We start from the raw sequence: 16934 nt of genomic DNA on the forward strand, positions 1-16934 counted from the left end.
TGCATGCTGGTTGGACACATATCCCTGTCAAACACAAGAACTGAGTCAGGTCCCAGCTGTAAAATGCTGCCTCTGCCTCCCTTTTTCATATTGCAACATGAGTGAGAAAACAAAGGATGATTTAGCATTGGTTATTTTTGATCAACTTCATGATAACCCACATTTTGAAATCTGTAATTCAAATCTATTAATTCAGTAGTTTGAACTATATTGAGATGGAACAACAGTGTGATCAGTTATACTGGTATGACTGATCAATGTAGAACAAAGTGTGATACCACATATTTTATTTAAAAAGCAAACTATATCATGAAAAAATGTTTGGTTTTTTTTGTAAACATCTTTTCAGATATGTCTTAGTGGTAAATTCAATTTACCAAAACAGAGCAACAACTTTTTTGTCCCTTACCAGGGGGTTATCAGACTGCTAAACAGCATGCATTTATTCTACAGTGTCACACAATACACTGGACGGAGAGGTAAAAACAATTAAAATTTAATATCAATAATAAAAAAATGATTTAAAATTTTAACACATTAAAAACAAGAACTTTCCCAAATCAAACTTGTGCAAAGTTGCATTACAAGACTTTAAGGAGCTCAAAATTTGGCAGGACAGTAAGAAATCAAGTTTGAATTTCAGAAATCAGAAGTGATGCGTTTGCTTTGTAAAGCCGAAGGAACCTTCAATCACTACTTCAACCACTGCTGGAGGAGCAGAAAGATGTGATCCCGAGCCTCAGATAGCTGGGGAAGATCTTGGCTCCTTGCTGGGTACATGTTAGCACAGTGAGCAGTCCCTGAATGAGGGGAAAAACATGACCATTAATGGCACTGCAGAGAAAACCTTCAGCTGCAAAATTAAAAGACAGTTACCAAAAACATTTAGACAGTATTTATTCATCTGCTGAGTTACTGGCTTTTACTGACTTTAACAATTCATAGATCAATTCTGGGACGGATAAACACAGAACATTTCTTTAAACATTAAGAAGGAGCTGTAACTGAAAAAAAAGGGAAAGCAGAAAGCATCTTAACTTTAAGGGACTTTCAAAGAGCTTGGGGAGTCTATTGCACAAAATACTTTAAAATAAGAACAGAAAAAAGCTAAGTTTGTATTCTTTAAAGCAAAGTATATACTTCGGCTTGGAAAAGTGTTAATCCCCTTGGGATTGCATAAGTATTTCTTTTAGAGTCGGCAAGACAGACCAACACAATGCAATATGTAATTCTAAAATGAGAGTATCATTTTAAAAAGCAGCAAAGAGCTGAAGAAAAAAAATTTAAATCCAAGTTTTATATCATCTTGAGGGTATGTTTTTACAGAGATAATTATAGCTCATATTCCAGATTCCTTCCCCTTTATATTGTGGACCACGAATCACAAATGAACTATACAAGTGCTGCTTTACACACACATAAAAAATGCAAAGCACACAGGGACTTAAACAATGGGAGAGGGAGAGTTTCACTGTTTTATTCTACACTGGATATTAACGAAATCACTGACACTTCTTCTTATGCACAAAATACTAAATAGACCCAAAGAGTAATGCGACTACAGACCTCAAACTCTTATTTTTTTTCCTTAAGCTCATTAAATTTTAACTTAATAAATCAGATTGATCAGTCTGAATCAGCTATCAACATGGTAGCTGATTCAAGTGCATTTCCTCACCTTTAATGAAGACGGCAGGGAGCTCAGCTGTGATGTCCTCAGTGATTCCCAAAGCATGCCATGGGTCGATGGACCCGTTGGGGAACACTATTCTGCTGGACTGGATGTCGTAGCCGCCGTAATACTCGTTGGTCTGGGCGACGGCCTCTGCCACCTCCTCAGCACTGATGTTGTAGAAGCTTGCACACTGTTTCACCTGATAACTGGATTCAAAAAAGAGATACAGATTCTGCATCTGGGAAACTTTGTTATATTTCATGAAACTGCGTATTTTGATAGAGTTTTATATGACAAACAGTAGTTCATAATTGTGAGGTGGAAGGAAAATGATACACTTTTTTTCTTTTTAAGAAAAAAATGCACGACACAACTTAAAAGCTACCAAGAAATAAACGTCTACTTTAAAATGACAGGGTGGCACTTCTTTACTGAGAATTAATCAGTGAAGAAGCCAATAAACCCAGGGAAACTCTGGAGGAGCTGAAAGATCCAAAGAACCTGTAGATGCAAAAACTATTAGTTGCACACTACATAAATCGGACCTCAATCAGTAAGCAAAAAAAAAGTCATTGTTGAAAGGATGGGGTTTTCAGATTACAATTTTTAAGCAAAAGACTTGAGACCAGGGCAAAGGTTCTCCATTTAGAAAGAAAACAACAATGCTATGTTTTAAAAGAAAAATCTCATGTATTAGAATACCTCAGTTAAAGTTTGGGCAATTTGAAAAATCAAGTTCACATATTAAATCTTTAACACAGTCCAAGTCCATACCAACAAAACCTAAAAACAACACTACATACAATCCACAATAAAAGTGTAACTAGAAACTTTCTGAAGAAATTTAAACGGGGCCTGCCAAAGCGCGCGTCGGTCTGGACTCGGCGTTCCGACGCTGAAAGTTAGCGCCGATGCCATAGAAAGCTACAGTGCGATCGACGGCATGAGGAGAATCAGGATAACGTCCACTGACACGGACTTGCGCCATTCATGGTGTTAAAATGAGCTTATGAGCTAAAATTTGCCAAAATGCTAAACATTTTGGCTAAACGTTACCATTAGCCAAGACATTTGGCATTTTAGCTAAGTGCTAATTAGCTAAATTAGTATTTAGCTAATTTATGCTAATGCTCATTTTAGCATTTAGCTCAAATTGCACTTAGCATTTTAGCTAAATGCTAACGTAAGCTAAAATGCACATTAGCATTTTGGCTTTCATTAGCCAAAATGCTAACATAAGCATAAATGCTGTCAGTAGCATGAGGGGCATCATTAGGATGTTGTCCATGATTAACTTACTCCATTCAGTATACTAAACATGGCAAACAAGTCAGAAATATAGCTAATAGCCTATTTAAGCTTAAAGACTAATGCTAATGAACTGTCTAAGCTTAGCTAAATAGAAGTCAATAGTGTGTGGGAAGTCACAAGCTTCTTCACTAACATGGATTTGCACCATTCAGTATGATAAAGTAATTGTATCAGCTAAAAATAGCCAAAATGCTAATGTTAGCGTGAATGCTGTCAGTAGCATGTGGGACATGACTTGCATGTTGTCTGTACTTTACTTACTCATTTCAGACTAACTACCTAAGCTTTCAGACAAACTACCTAAGCTTTGCTAAATAGTAGTCAATAGTGTGTGGAAAGTCAGAAGCATCTAAGGCAGGATAAATAAAATATTAATGGCCACCCTTTCATTCTCAGAACTAGGACAAAACAAGAAATGTCCAATTATATCAATATCCAGTTCTAAATAAAATGTAACCAGTCAGTTTGTTACTCATGACTTCCAGGAGAGCGTGAAAACGTTGCAGGCCTATTAGAAAAAACAATGAGTTGAAATCCCATAGGAAAACATGGAGAGAGTTGCAATTCACTGGTCCTCCGTTGAACGCAGCTGAACACTTGGTGCTGAAGCGGCTAGCTCACTTAGCTTAGGTCAAACCTCGTCAGGACTACTTGCGTCTAGCTCCTCTGGTCCCGCTCAATCTTTCTGAGCTTAAGCCATCAAAAATTGTTTAATATTTTTGTCTCCATTAAAGGTGTTTCCATAATATATTGAGTCAAGAAATTAAATGCAGATATGTTGGTGGATGCACTGTGCATATTTAGTCTTGGGAAAAATATTACATAAACTGTGCATCATTTCCCTTCTATTTCACACATATGCTCCACTTCATGCGTTTCCTGCTGTCATATAAAATATTATTATTATGCTTCAACATGTGCAGATCCAATGTGTGCAAGTGATATAAATGCTTTTGCCAAGTGCTGTAAACATTGCAGCCGCTTTTCAAAAACCGGAAAGGAATACATTAAACAGTGCATGATGTATAAGTAATAAAAGGTGATTGGGTGAGCAGGTGCACTGTACTGAATCCTAATTATAAACCTATTAGGCATAGAGACATTGTGTGCTGCACTCACTCCAGAGGGAAGCCGGTGAATGGCTGGTTCGGTGAATCTGTGCTCTGGTAGAATCCAAATTCACTGCAGGTCTGATAGACCCACTGTCTCCCTGACAACACATATGCATAAAAAATTTAATCACTGCTGCATATTAACTTAGTTCTGCGAAACAGAGGCAGAAACAACAGAGAGCAAGCAGACTGAAGCTTAGCTTTAATGGCTATTAGAAAAAAAATAACTATGTCCTTTTAGTCATCTAGGCTTAATGAAGAGAGGAAGGAGCTCAGATGAAGTTGAAAGGGTGGGTGAGGAAGTTTATATGGTTGGATCACAATGGCCTTCTGGGAAGACGGTTTATTTTTCTAACAATCTTTCCAACTTACAAAGCAAAGTGGAGGCCAATAACATTCAATGAAACGCTGAAAAATATTCCAAATTTGGGCTGTCCACAAACATGGATGTACAGCATTCCACATTTCTAAAATTTCATCTTCAAGACAGATTCATGTTTTAAGACAAAGATGCTGACGCAAATGTTGTCCATGGATTTATTTAGAGGTTTTTCCATGGTAAAGAAATCCCATTTTAGGTTTCCGGCTTTGGAACAACAAACCTTGTTGTCTTATTTAGACATTTCCTAAAAAAAGATTTTCAGCTACACCCAAATCTTGGTTCACTAAATGACTAAAACCACATCCTAACAGTCATGTCTCCAATAAGGCTCTTACAACTCCATTTGGCAGTTGATGGAAAGTTTTACCACGGCATTGCAGTTATGTACAAAACACACACATCCTGTATAAAATCATGTTTATCCTGATTGTTATATAAAAATGCATTTCACAAGTATTCATACCCCTCTGTTTACATTTTGACACCCCACCACCAGATGGCACACATATTGAGAGCAAAGCTGAGTCTTTTTGCCTTCATGTGATGTTTAAGGAAAACTAACACCATCTATACTGTGGCACATGGCTGTGGTAGAATTATGCTGTGGGGAAGCCATACTACAAGGAAGATGGACAATAATGAAATATAACATACAGATTAATACAGAAAGAAAAAAAATGTGAATTCGCTTTCCACATCTTAAGTAAGTCCTACCTTGTATTTATTTAGCATAAAATTAAAATAAAACGCATCAAAGTTGGTTGTTTAAATGTGAAATAATGTAGACAAGTTTAATAAGTATGAATACTTGTGAAAGGCAACAAATCTACATGACAGAGCAGATGCACCCACCTCCTCCTGCAGCCGGCCCACCCCAGGATGTATTCGTCAGTTCTCTGATGTAGTTACTGAAGCTGATGTCCAGGCATTTCACAGAGAACGTGTCCATCATGAGGCGGGACACAGCAACATAGCGGGTGTAAGGATCTCCCAGCGAGGTGTCACTCATCATGTCACACAGCACCTTGATGGTTATGTTGGTGCCCAAAACCCCCTGTAGACAAAAAAGTAGATTATTTATTTGGCGCAGAGGCTGTACATGTTATAAAAGGACATGGTGAGGCAAAATAATCTTGTGTCTGAATACGCAGTGATCTGTAAAGACTGTAGCTGATGAGTGACAGCTACAGGAGTAACGGGTTTTTTTCTGACTTGTTGAGCTATAACCAACTGGATGACATGTAGATGGAATCATTACGGTCATTGTTGCAATTCTCATACATTTCCTAATTTATGACGATCAACACACATCTGCCTGACTTGACTGGCATGTTCTCTTGCTTTTCCCATTTTGAGCAGTGGCTAACGGCAACAAGTTACTTTCCAAATATATATTGTATTCAATAAAAGTTCTTCAACACTTGTCAAATCGTGAAAACGTTAAATCTGAGTGTGGCAGTGTCAAAATAAGTGAATAAATGAACAAACAAATAAATAGATGAAATTGTTACATTCAGGCTAACTTACAAGCAATTTTAGTACTGTTGATATTTGTTAAAGATATTATTTCCTAACATGGTTTTGGTCGAATAATTTTTTTTAAATGACAAAAATCCTCACAATAAAGAACATATATATATATATATATATATATATATATATATATATATATATATATATATATATATATATATATATATATATATATATATATGTATATATACAGCACGGACATTGGGATGTCATTCGGACTAGAGAAGTGTGGTCGGATGGTTACAAAGAGAGGGAAGGTCATCCGCACAGAAGGGATCTCACTCCCAGAAGGAACAATAGCAGACATAGAGGAAGGTTACAAATACCTGGGAATATCACAAGCAAATGGCAACCTTGATGAGATCACAAGAAAAAGAGCCACAACCAAATACCTTCAACGAATAAGACAAGTCCTGAGAAGCCAGCTCAATGGCAAGAACAAGATCCGTGCAATAAACAGCTATGCCCTACCAGTAATCCGATACCCTGCAGGAATAATCAGCTGGCCAAAGGAGGAGATACAGGCCACAGATGTTAAGACCCGGAAACTACTAACAATGCATGGAGGGTTCCACCCCAAATCCAGCACACTGAGACTCTACACGAACCGCAAAGAAGGAGGCAGAGGACTAGTGAGTGTGAGAACCACTATCCAAGACGAGACATCCAAGATCCATAGATACATCAGGGACAAAGCCTCAACAGACAATGTGCTCAGTGAATGTCTCAAACAATGGGGAACAGAAGCTGAGGTGCCGGAGGAACCATCATGGGAGGACAAGCCCTGCATGGGATGTACCACCGCAACAAATCAAGTGGCTGACATCAGAAAATCCTACCAATGGCTGGAAAAAGCTGGACTGAAGGACAGCACAGAGGCCCTCATCATGGCCGCCCAGGAACAGGCCCTAAACACCAGAGCAATTGAGGCCCAGATCTACCACACCAGACAAGACCCAAGGTGTAGGTTGTGCAAGGAGGCCCCTGAGACAGTCCAACACATAACAGCAGGGTGCAAGGTACTGGCAGGGAAAGAATACATGGAACGACACAACCAAGTGGCAGGCATAGTGTACAGAAACATCTGTGCAGAATATGGACTGGAACCCCCAAGATCAAAGTGGGAAACACCCCCGAAGGTAGTGGAGAATGACCGAGCTAAGATCCTGTGGGACTTCCAGATCCAGACAGACAAAATGGTGAGGGCGAACCAACCAGACATAGTCGTGGTGGATAAACAACAGAGGAAAGCCGTTGTGGTGGATGTGGCAATACCAAGTGACTGCAACATCAGGAAAAAGGAGCATGAAAAACTAGAGAAATACCAGGGCCTAAGGGAGGAACTGGAGAGGGCCTGGAAGGTGAAGACCACAGTGGTGCCTGTGGTCATCGGGACCCTCGGGGCAGTCACCCCCAAACTGGAACAGTGGCTACAACAGATCCCAGGAACAACATCAGACATCTCAGTCCAGAAATGTGCAGTCCTAGGCACAGCCAAGATACTGCGCAGAACCCTCAAGCTCCCAGGCCTCTGGTAGAGGACCCGAGCTAAGAGAGGAAGAAGAATCACCACCCGCGGTGGGTGAGAAGGGAATTTTTTATATAATTAATCAGGGAGATTATGCTACAAGATTACTTTCTTTTGAGCCTTTTGTAATATCTTTACCAATGGTAGTAATAATGGTATTAATGCTGCTAATCGGTGAAATGAGATTCAAGGAGTAACCGTGGATGGTCAGCAGAACACTTCACAACAGGAACCTTGTTGCCTTCTTTTTGTAACATGACTATGCATTAGTATTTAAACACCTCTATGACAAAAGCAAAGTGGAGCCAGAGTAAAATACTTTGCATGTGCACACCAACCTGGTCAATAGAGATGGTTTACATTCAGGTTCTGGCCAAATACTAATCTTATTGTGGTTCTTGAGGAGAATCAAGGACAACTAAAAGCATCTAACACTATGCATGTTAGATGAAAAAAATAAATAAAAAAGTTGTTGGATTTCTCAATCTGAACCAAAATACTTCACACAACTATGGCTATTGTAATACTTAGGAAATGCATTTAAAGGCTGGGTCCTGCGGAAAGACAGATATACAATACAGATTCATTGATATTTTAATAAGAAAATAGAAATTGACTAGCCTCCTGAAACTGCAGGTTAAAAGTTAAACAGAAAAGCACTTCCTGCTGATTAGGACATATTTTCTGCATCAGAGGTCTATTGTAAAACATTACAAGCCAGCTATTGTGTTATGAGTGGTGAAAAACGCAGGAAAGAACTAAGACAAAGTTAACAAAAGGAAAAGTCAGCTGTTGGCAAATTCTGGGTAACTATGGTGATCAGCTGTCATAGTGGCCATAATGCTCCTCAGAGAGGCTCTCTGTCCAGCACTGTGGCAGGGACAGGCCAGGTATACACTCGCCTGAAGCAATATGTGTCATTTACTCCAAGGTGCCTGGGAAAGTAAACAGTTGGCAGTTATTACAGTAATGCACGTGTGCAAACTGAAAGCACTGGGAACTAAAAATGACCAATGATTCACCCATCATCATTATCTGAGGAAAAACAGGAAGTGTTGGGGGTTATTCTCAAAGCTACAGTTCATAAAGCACCATTGATAAGCCTGCGGTTTGGGAGCCAGCAGGCCGATTCTGATGATTAAGTTACGCCTCTCTCTTCCACACATTCCTCAGCGGTACCTAAAACCCGGTAGCTCGCTCTGCACCCGGCCCTTTGTGGTGGCGAGTTGATGCTGGGCTGTGCTTTGCTAGCTAGCGATGTGCACTCTGCGGCCCACTGCTCCTCTCAGTTCTTTTACAAGCGTCTCTTTGGCTAGGGGCGACAGGAAACCAGAGAGACCAAAGAGGCTTTTGTTACTTTTTCACATCGGCTTATTGGTAACCGGACTCACGTCCCGTCAAAGCAGCAGGGGGACAGAGAGGCGATGGAATGGGGAGAAAATGGGGGGAAGGGATGAAAGAAGTAATCAGGAGCATAAAAAGACACTAAGAGAAGAAAAATCATCCTTAATATTCATTTTCACACGACATAAAAATGTTGGACAAGTTTGAGCAAATTGTGTGAATAGTGAGAAGAAAAATAGTGAGCTGACTATTTAGACTAAAGCTTTCAGATTTTACCAAGGCTACTTTGTTATGGCTAGGTCTTCTCTGTAGACATCATTAACAAGTCCCCCTCCTTCCAGTGTCACAGCCTTATAAACAGTCTTAACCTTTTCAACTTTTCCACAACAATCAGCTGTCTAAGTTACTAAGAGCAAAATAGCGGTAATTCAACAAATTAATATAATGGAGATTTACATTAAGATATTCGAAATTAAAAAAAATTATTCATTAAATTAATGCTTTAAAACCACACAAAGCTTTGCACAGCGTTTCCTTTTTAGTTTATTCAGACATGAAGGTCACAATGATATTATTCATTTCTGCCTGTGCTCAAGAAATATGTACAAGAGTCTGAAACAAAACATAGACCGACTGCTTCCAGCCGTGTATCAAAGTGAGAAGACGTTTCATTTGGAGCGACAAACTCTGGTATCGATGCCACCCAGGTTCCCAAGGCACCCAAAAAAGTAGTTAAAGCAAAGTCTCCAGCTTGAAAGTCAGTTCACAAAGCGAGGTTTCATGTGGGGATTTGTCCAGTGAGAAAGTAAGGCTAGGACCACAGATTGCAGACAGATTGCAACTATGAAGCAAGCTGGGTCTTTCTTAATTTCCACAGTGGTGACTGACTGCTTTTGGCAAAAACACTCATTCAAAATACATTGCAGTCAGGTAATTTAAATGATAACTGGATTAAACTCATTTTTCTGGTCATATCAAGCACTTAGGGCGCTTTGGCACACATTCATAATGACTGATAGAGAGCTTAGGGTTAAGTGTAAATCAATACACGTGGTGGAAGAGGAAGCTGGAATTGAAGCAAAGACTTTCTAACTTCAAGAAAACTATTATTTCCATCTAACCGCTCAAATTTCTACCTCTCCTATGACCTGAATGTGTCACTAGAGTAGCAAACTTATAGGCTATTTATTGGCTAGTTGTGGAATCAGTGCATTAAACATGCTAATTTTTTCCCATTAAAAGAACAACAGAGAGAAATTCCAACTTATTTTAGAAATTCATTCAATGAAATTAAAAAGTTATTCTAATGCAGTGTTAATAGGACAGTGTTAATATAAATACACTAACATGGAAAGATTTAGGTTTAAAACATACATTTGACTTAAACAAGCAGTTTTTTGATGTAAGCCACCTGTACTGACCCCCCTCACCTCAAATCCTCTGTTGTCTTCATTATACTGGACCACATCCATGAAATTGCCAGCCACCGATTCCAGGAAGTAGGCAGAGTCCATCTCTGACTGGATCTGCAGTGTGGAACATAAACTGGTGTGGGAAAAGGAGAGAGAAGGAGCAGAGGGAAAAAGAAGAAGAGAACAAAAACAATAAAAGTTAATCAGAGAAAAGTGGAAATTAAAGAGCAAAGAAAATGTGGGTAAAATCAGAAAGGAGAACAAAAAAAAGACAATAAGCATCTTGGGTTTAGAAGAGAAGCATATAGTTTCCAATTATTTTTAATCAAAAGTTTTCTATTTTGTTGGTCTGCAAAAGTTTCCAGCTATGACAAATAAAGGCACACGGGTTTCTTTTTCTGTAAAAACGCACTCAAAAATAAACATGACTAATAAAAACAAATGCTTGTTATAACTAACGTTTTCCATTTAAAATTTGTTTTGAATATCTCACCCTGGAAAAGTGCTCTTCTTATTAACACCCTGTGGTTGTGGGCAAGACATAGAGCATTCTTGAATTTGCGTTCACACCAAGACAAAGTGATGGTTCCAAATGGCCCCTGAACCACCCTTTGGGAACCTCTGTCCAACTTTCCCAATGAGAACAAAACTAAAGTCTGGATATTAAAATTTTGTTATCGTTTACTGCTTAGGGTTATCTGCCAAAGGCGTCAGTGGACTCAACATCTCTGAAGACAGCTATAGATTGTAAAATTGCAACTTTATGCTGTTACATTTAAGATCCATCTTTTTATTTTTCCTAATGAGTCCAAATTTTGTACCACAAGCTAGATAAGTGGTTTGACAAAAAAAAACAACATCTTTTATTCTAACCGTTTTTTGAGTGTTTATGGGTGCAAAATTATGTCTTGACGCAAGTGCTGTGTTCTGCAAGTAACTGTGGACTGGGAGCTGGACAGGCTTCCTGACCACTGTTGTGACCTATGCGTGTTACTGTCAACATGAGAACTTGTCTGCAAGAAGCTCAAAGAAGAGATTTTCTTTGGTCAGACCAGTTTTCTTCTGTTTCCATGACTATGTATTAGTTTAGGAGGGCACACCGCATCATTACAGAAGACATTGAGCTCTGCTTGTTCATGGTGCGGTCTGACCTCACAGTCACCAACACAAACTAAAATGGTTTTAAAATAGCACAGGCTACTGTAATTAAAGCAGGAAAGAGTAGAAGATTACAAAGAGAAAATGAACTAATGAGGGACTGCGAAAATGCTGACAATAGATGCTGGAGTAATTTGTAGTCTATGAAGAATTGATTACCTAATTTGTCATTAAAAATCACTCAAACCCTAGAGAAAAACAGATTAAACTCATCGTTAAGGTACCTTTTGCTAGGTATGCTAACCTCCCAAGCTAACGGAAAATATCCTGACATATAAATTACAATGTCTTTTCAATACATCGTGAGTCTTTGAGTTAAAATAAAAAACATAGAAGTAGGAATCCGAAGAAATTTGTTGGTAAAATTAGTTCATAATTGGTCAGTGTACATTATTGGTATAAAATTTATATTTTTAGCCTATATATGTCAGGTCATGAATAATTTGGGCTTAGCTGAACATATTTTTATTTTAGGTTACCCTTAAGAGACACAATGTAAGATCCAGTTAAAATTTTAATTAAACAGGCACAGTTGAAATCAGAGGTTTCCATACATAAAATAATAAAAAAAAACATTACCTTCTTTTCTCAATGCCTAATGTTAAAATCAGACCAACTTCTTTTGTTTCAGGTCAATTAAAAATTACAGAAATTGTTTCTATTTGCTAAGTGCCACAATCATGAGCAAAAGAATATGTCTGATATTTTCTTTTCATAAGTTGTTTTACTTTTATATGTCCCAATATTGCAGAACTTCTATTTATCTATTTACTTTATTGATCAGTTTTCAATTCAGTAGGTGATGATGTCAGCAACACTTCACATACTGAAAACAAACTTGTTTAAAAGACAAATCTCTTTTGGCACAAGGCATTGAAAGTAGATGAAGTTGAACTAGAAATATTTCCGTTTAGGTTTTATGAGCTACAAACAGATTAACATAAAGTTTAAGATGACAAATGTACTGTACTTGAAATCTTTGGTGATGTTTTCAAAGGTTTTCGGGTCTTTCAGGCGTTCTGCGAGGGTATCTGAAGCCTTTTTCACAAGCACAGGGCAATCTGCATTTTCTGAGGCCAGCGATCGCCACACAACCTCCAAGTACTCTGGAAAAGTGTAAAGGCAGAGAGAAGCCAGAGCACTTAAACCAGCATGACCACAATAATACGGAGCGCCGGCCATAGTTAAAAACAGAGAGCTATTTCTGAGGCAAAGAAAAAGCCTCAAGTCATTCTGAAACCAGTGTGTGAACCAAACCCTTTTTAAGCATTAGAGTGTATCTTTAAACAGGTTTCAGTGAGGTCAAAAGTGAAATGATGGGTGAATTCTACAATTTATAAAAGTCAAAAAGCTCAGAGGTGGAACTCCAGATTTATGAATAAATTCCCTACAAGTTATTCTTGCTGGGCATATTGCTGAGCAACTCGGTTGGTGCCATTTTGGGACTAGAATTAAACCTCAGAACATGATGTTCACTCCTCTCAGTGCGTTTCATCTCAGCGTTTCCTTCAGGTCACAGGGACTGAGTCAAATGTGTGCAATAGTGTCTTAAAGATAGCAAGAGCGTGTAGGTGGAAGTGCCTGGAAGTAGGTCCGTTCTGATCTGCAGCCTCAAAGGAAAAACAACAGGCTTAGCCAAACACAATGCGCACACAGATAAAGAGAGGTGCATGGTTTGTCTAGAAGGCTTGGTTGTTGTGCAGCTCAAGCTGAAACTTGCACAGAAGTCAAAAACAAACTGGCCTGCTTGTTGCCTGACTAAAAACACAAATTTTACAAATAGAGACACATACAAATAAACAAGAATAAAACTCCAAACTGGAAAAATTACATATCCCACTAACACAAATCAGATTTTGCTTTTAATTATGGAATTAGTTGAATAGTTATATCTCTAGATATAGAATATCTAGAGATATAGGATATCTAGAGATATAACTAATCTAGAGATATATAAATATCTTTAATTAAGCATTTTCTTGGATTAACTGATTAATAAGTGGATAACAAAATTATGAACAGATTAGCCCTACCTTGCACTGATGTTGAGTTGAGCAGAAAATGTCTCTTTTAGAGATGCATAGTATATCATAAGTTTTTTTGTCATGACTATATTTAGGATTTTATGGTAAGTGATTTCTTTGCATCACAATAAAATAGAGAATAGAATAGAATATAACTTTATTGTAATTGCACATGTCACAAACACAAAGCAACAAAATTCAGTTTCCACAAATGTTTAACAAGAAAATAAAAAAATATCTGCAAAATGTTCAATGTGTCTCAGGTTTGAAAGGTGGCATCTCCACATTGGAATTATAAAGTACTTATTGAAAATAAACTTATTTTCAATAAGTTTATTATCTGTGTTGATGAAGGGGTATTTAAGACATTACAATGTTTTGGTATTTTGTCCCTATTGGAGAACCCATGACTGACTGAGGCTTACAGAGAGCAGTACATTTAGCTTCAGTCATTATCTGAAAACTCTTCTTCCATTTACTCAGGTTCTCTTTATCCAACACTGAACTTTGTTAGGTAAACTGATATATTTAAAGTGGGGCAAAAATGCAAAAAACAGATCAATTCTATAAGGGGGCAAATAGGTTTTTAAAACCAGGTACATACAGTAGTTTTTAAGTGCATATTTATTTTAAAAATAAACTCTAAGTCATAATTTCACTTCACTACCTCCCATAGATTAATTAATATGAACCACATTCCAGGAGAAATAAAGAATCATTTCAGTGAGGCATAGAGATGCCAATAAATTTGTCAACATCGGCAATAAGACTGGCCAATAGCACCTGTATTTACAAGCTTCCCCACTATGTGGCGTCTCCTCCTACCTGGAAAGTTGACAGTGGCAAACACGGGCGCACTCGTGGCCACAGAGGCATGCACCAGGTGAGGGTACTTGAGCCTGAACCAAGCAGCGAGAGAACCTGGATACGACCCGCCGAAAGCCACCCACTTCCTGTTGGTCAGCCCCCTGCTCTCCCCAATCACAGTGCGGAAGTGTGCAAGGTCAGCCAGAGCCTGGCGACTGCTGAGGAAACGCAAGTTGTCTGTGCTGAGGTCCCTAAATGAAGAAAAAGTGTAAAAAATAAAGAACAAATTCACAAAGTGAAAGAAACACAAGTTGTTTGTGCTGATGTCCCTAAATGAAGAAAAAGTGTAAAAAATAAAGAACAAATTCACAAACACAAAGCGAAAGTATACAAGTTTAAAATTTCTCTTAAGAATTCAGACTCACTTTGAAAGAGCAACAAGAGCAGGTTCATTTTTTTTCCTTCTACACAAAATAGTGTATGGTTATCAGAGAACTAAATGAATCCAACAAAATCTCTGGCTGCAGGCGGGCGATGTAAAAGGCAGCATGGATGCCTGTGATCTTCAAACCCTTTTCAGGAGAGCTGCTGCTGCACTGAAAACAGACAATTCTCCATGGGAGATCTGTCAGACACTTGCAGCTGCTTCAACTACCTCAATACAAATTAAAAAAAGATGCACAAACAAGACGGAGACTTCAATGCCTTTATTGTGGCAAACGGGGAAATCTAAAATTCTGTTTGACACAACTTTAGAATATCTGCTATGAAAATGTGTCACACAGAGATATATGCTTTTTTTGTTATACTTAATGTTTTAGAAAACCAAACAAATTTTAATGTCAGAAAAATAATAGCGTGAGTTAAAATAACATGTCGTTTTCTAAATTTTATTAGAGGAAAAATATTAGAATTTGGAACAGCATGTGCTCCCAGTGGCCTTGATTATTTCTGCTAAGTCAAAACCAAAATACACTGTGTACATAGCTGCACAGCAAGGCTTCACAGCAAAATAAAAATATAAGATAGCTAAAATGTATTTTGAAGTTAAACACTAAATTATCTGAAAGTCATCTGAATGTGTACTTACATTATAGTTTCCTGAACTTCAGTCTACAAGAGTGCATCATTGACATCTAAATGCAGGACTACCACCTAGTGGTGTAGTTGATAAAATATTGGTTTCTACAGCCATCTTTTCTCCAGTTTGGGTGTTTAATTTTGTAAGAAAATTAATCTGATCAAGCTAGTCTATATATAGGCTATATTCAGCAAAGCAGATTATATTTCACTTCTGTGTTTGTCTTATTGAAGCCTCATCTGATCCATGTTGTAGCTGGAGAACTCGCACCAACTCTACATCATGCAAATAAATCAGTAGCAAACATACGTTGTTGGGTGACTTTTCCCATAGAATCGGTGTTCGAGCATAAAACAGAGGGCTCCGAGTTTCTGAGCGTAGGTGAGCCACGTGCCTTCCTTCATCCACGCTGGGTTTGCAGGGCCCTCTCCACCAATCATAAGAAACACTGGACCTCCAGGCTTGTAGAAGGCCTCATTTACGAAGTATCTCTGCAGGAGGAAAAGTGGGGAGTGAGAACCTCAACATATGTGCATACTTTTGCAAGCATTGCCTTGCAAAAGTATGAGGTGCTTTAATTTTTTGGCTTCATTTGCTTGTCATTTGGGTATTACCATTTCGAACTACAAGAAAATTTTAAACTTAAACGAAGGGCATTCGTTGGTGGCTTAAGTTTTGTTAGTTTATCCTCAACTGACGTCAAATCTTGTGATTTTTTTTAAAAGTTACATTTCTACTGTGAACTGTGGTAGGAGACTCAAAGCAGATCTATATTCTGTTTTGAATATAACTTGCACAACAGATCTATAACCTGTTGTGTAAGTTTTGTCTGCATTTTAAACATGAAAAATTACATACAAAAAGAACAGATTCTTTTGTTTGTTTAGCCAAGTTAAATTAGTAATTTGGACAATACTTTTTTTTTTTTTTTTTTTACATTTGAGAGAGCACTACCTCATGTGCAGATAAAACAAGATAGCATTGTCTCTTGGCTATTATTCAATGTTGATATGATTTGAATATTGAAGATGTATTGATATATATATATATATATATATATATATATATATATATATATATATATATCGGTGCACCCCTAAATTAGTCTACTGCAGTTATGACTGTACAGTGCTGTCGTTCCACCGGAAGTTGAACCCTCGCCTTGTAAAGACCATTTTTGAATAGACAGCAGTTGGACTTACTTGCTTCCAAACTCTGCTGTCTGCACCATTGAAGTGATCCAGTTTCTGGATGAACCACAGCTCTTCAGACATAGCTCCATGACTGGAATCCTGCACCACATTAAACTTCCTGAAGCCCTTGAACCGACCTTCTCCCACAGCAACAAGCCCGAACAGTGCAAAACTGAGTGCTAATACTTTACAAAGAGAAAAAGAGTGCGTTTCAAAAGCCATGGTGGCACAAACACAATAAAGGAAATAGACTGAAAGAACATGTGACCCATAAAAATGAAGTCATATGACAAACACTACAGCTGCTTTATGTACAGTTAAAAAACGTAGGAATTTTCAGCTTGTTACTTTACATACAAATCACGTCAGCAATA

At 38.0% G+C, this 16934-nt stretch overlaps 1 protein-coding gene across 1 annotated transcript; it reads right to left on the reverse strand.

The window, feature by feature from the left end:
* Positions 1 to 480: 480 nt before the first annotated feature.
* On the reverse strand, positions 481 to 16856 carry prss16 (serine protease 16). Its single transcript, XM_044119598.1, has 9 exons — positions 16570 to 16856; positions 15677 to 15858; positions 14305 to 14537; positions 12426 to 12561; positions 10316 to 10430; positions 5333 to 5534; positions 4106 to 4196; positions 1679 to 1881; positions 481 to 800 (listed from the first exon to the last, which is right to left on the reverse strand). Exons 1-9 carry the CDS (start codon positions 16780 to 16782, stop codon positions 694 to 696), a joined length of 1482 nt encoding a protein of 493 aa, XP_043975533.1. The 5' UTR covers positions 16783 to 16856; the 3' UTR covers positions 481 to 693.
* Positions 16857 to 16934: the final 78 nt, after the last annotated feature.

The sequence above is a fragment of the Gambusia affinis genome, linkage group LG06, assembly GCF_019740435.1.
Source record: "Gambusia affinis linkage group LG06, SWU_Gaff_1.0, whole genome shotgun sequence".
NCBI classification, from domain to species: domain Eukaryota; kingdom Metazoa; phylum Chordata; class Actinopteri; order Cyprinodontiformes; family Poeciliidae; genus Gambusia; species Gambusia affinis.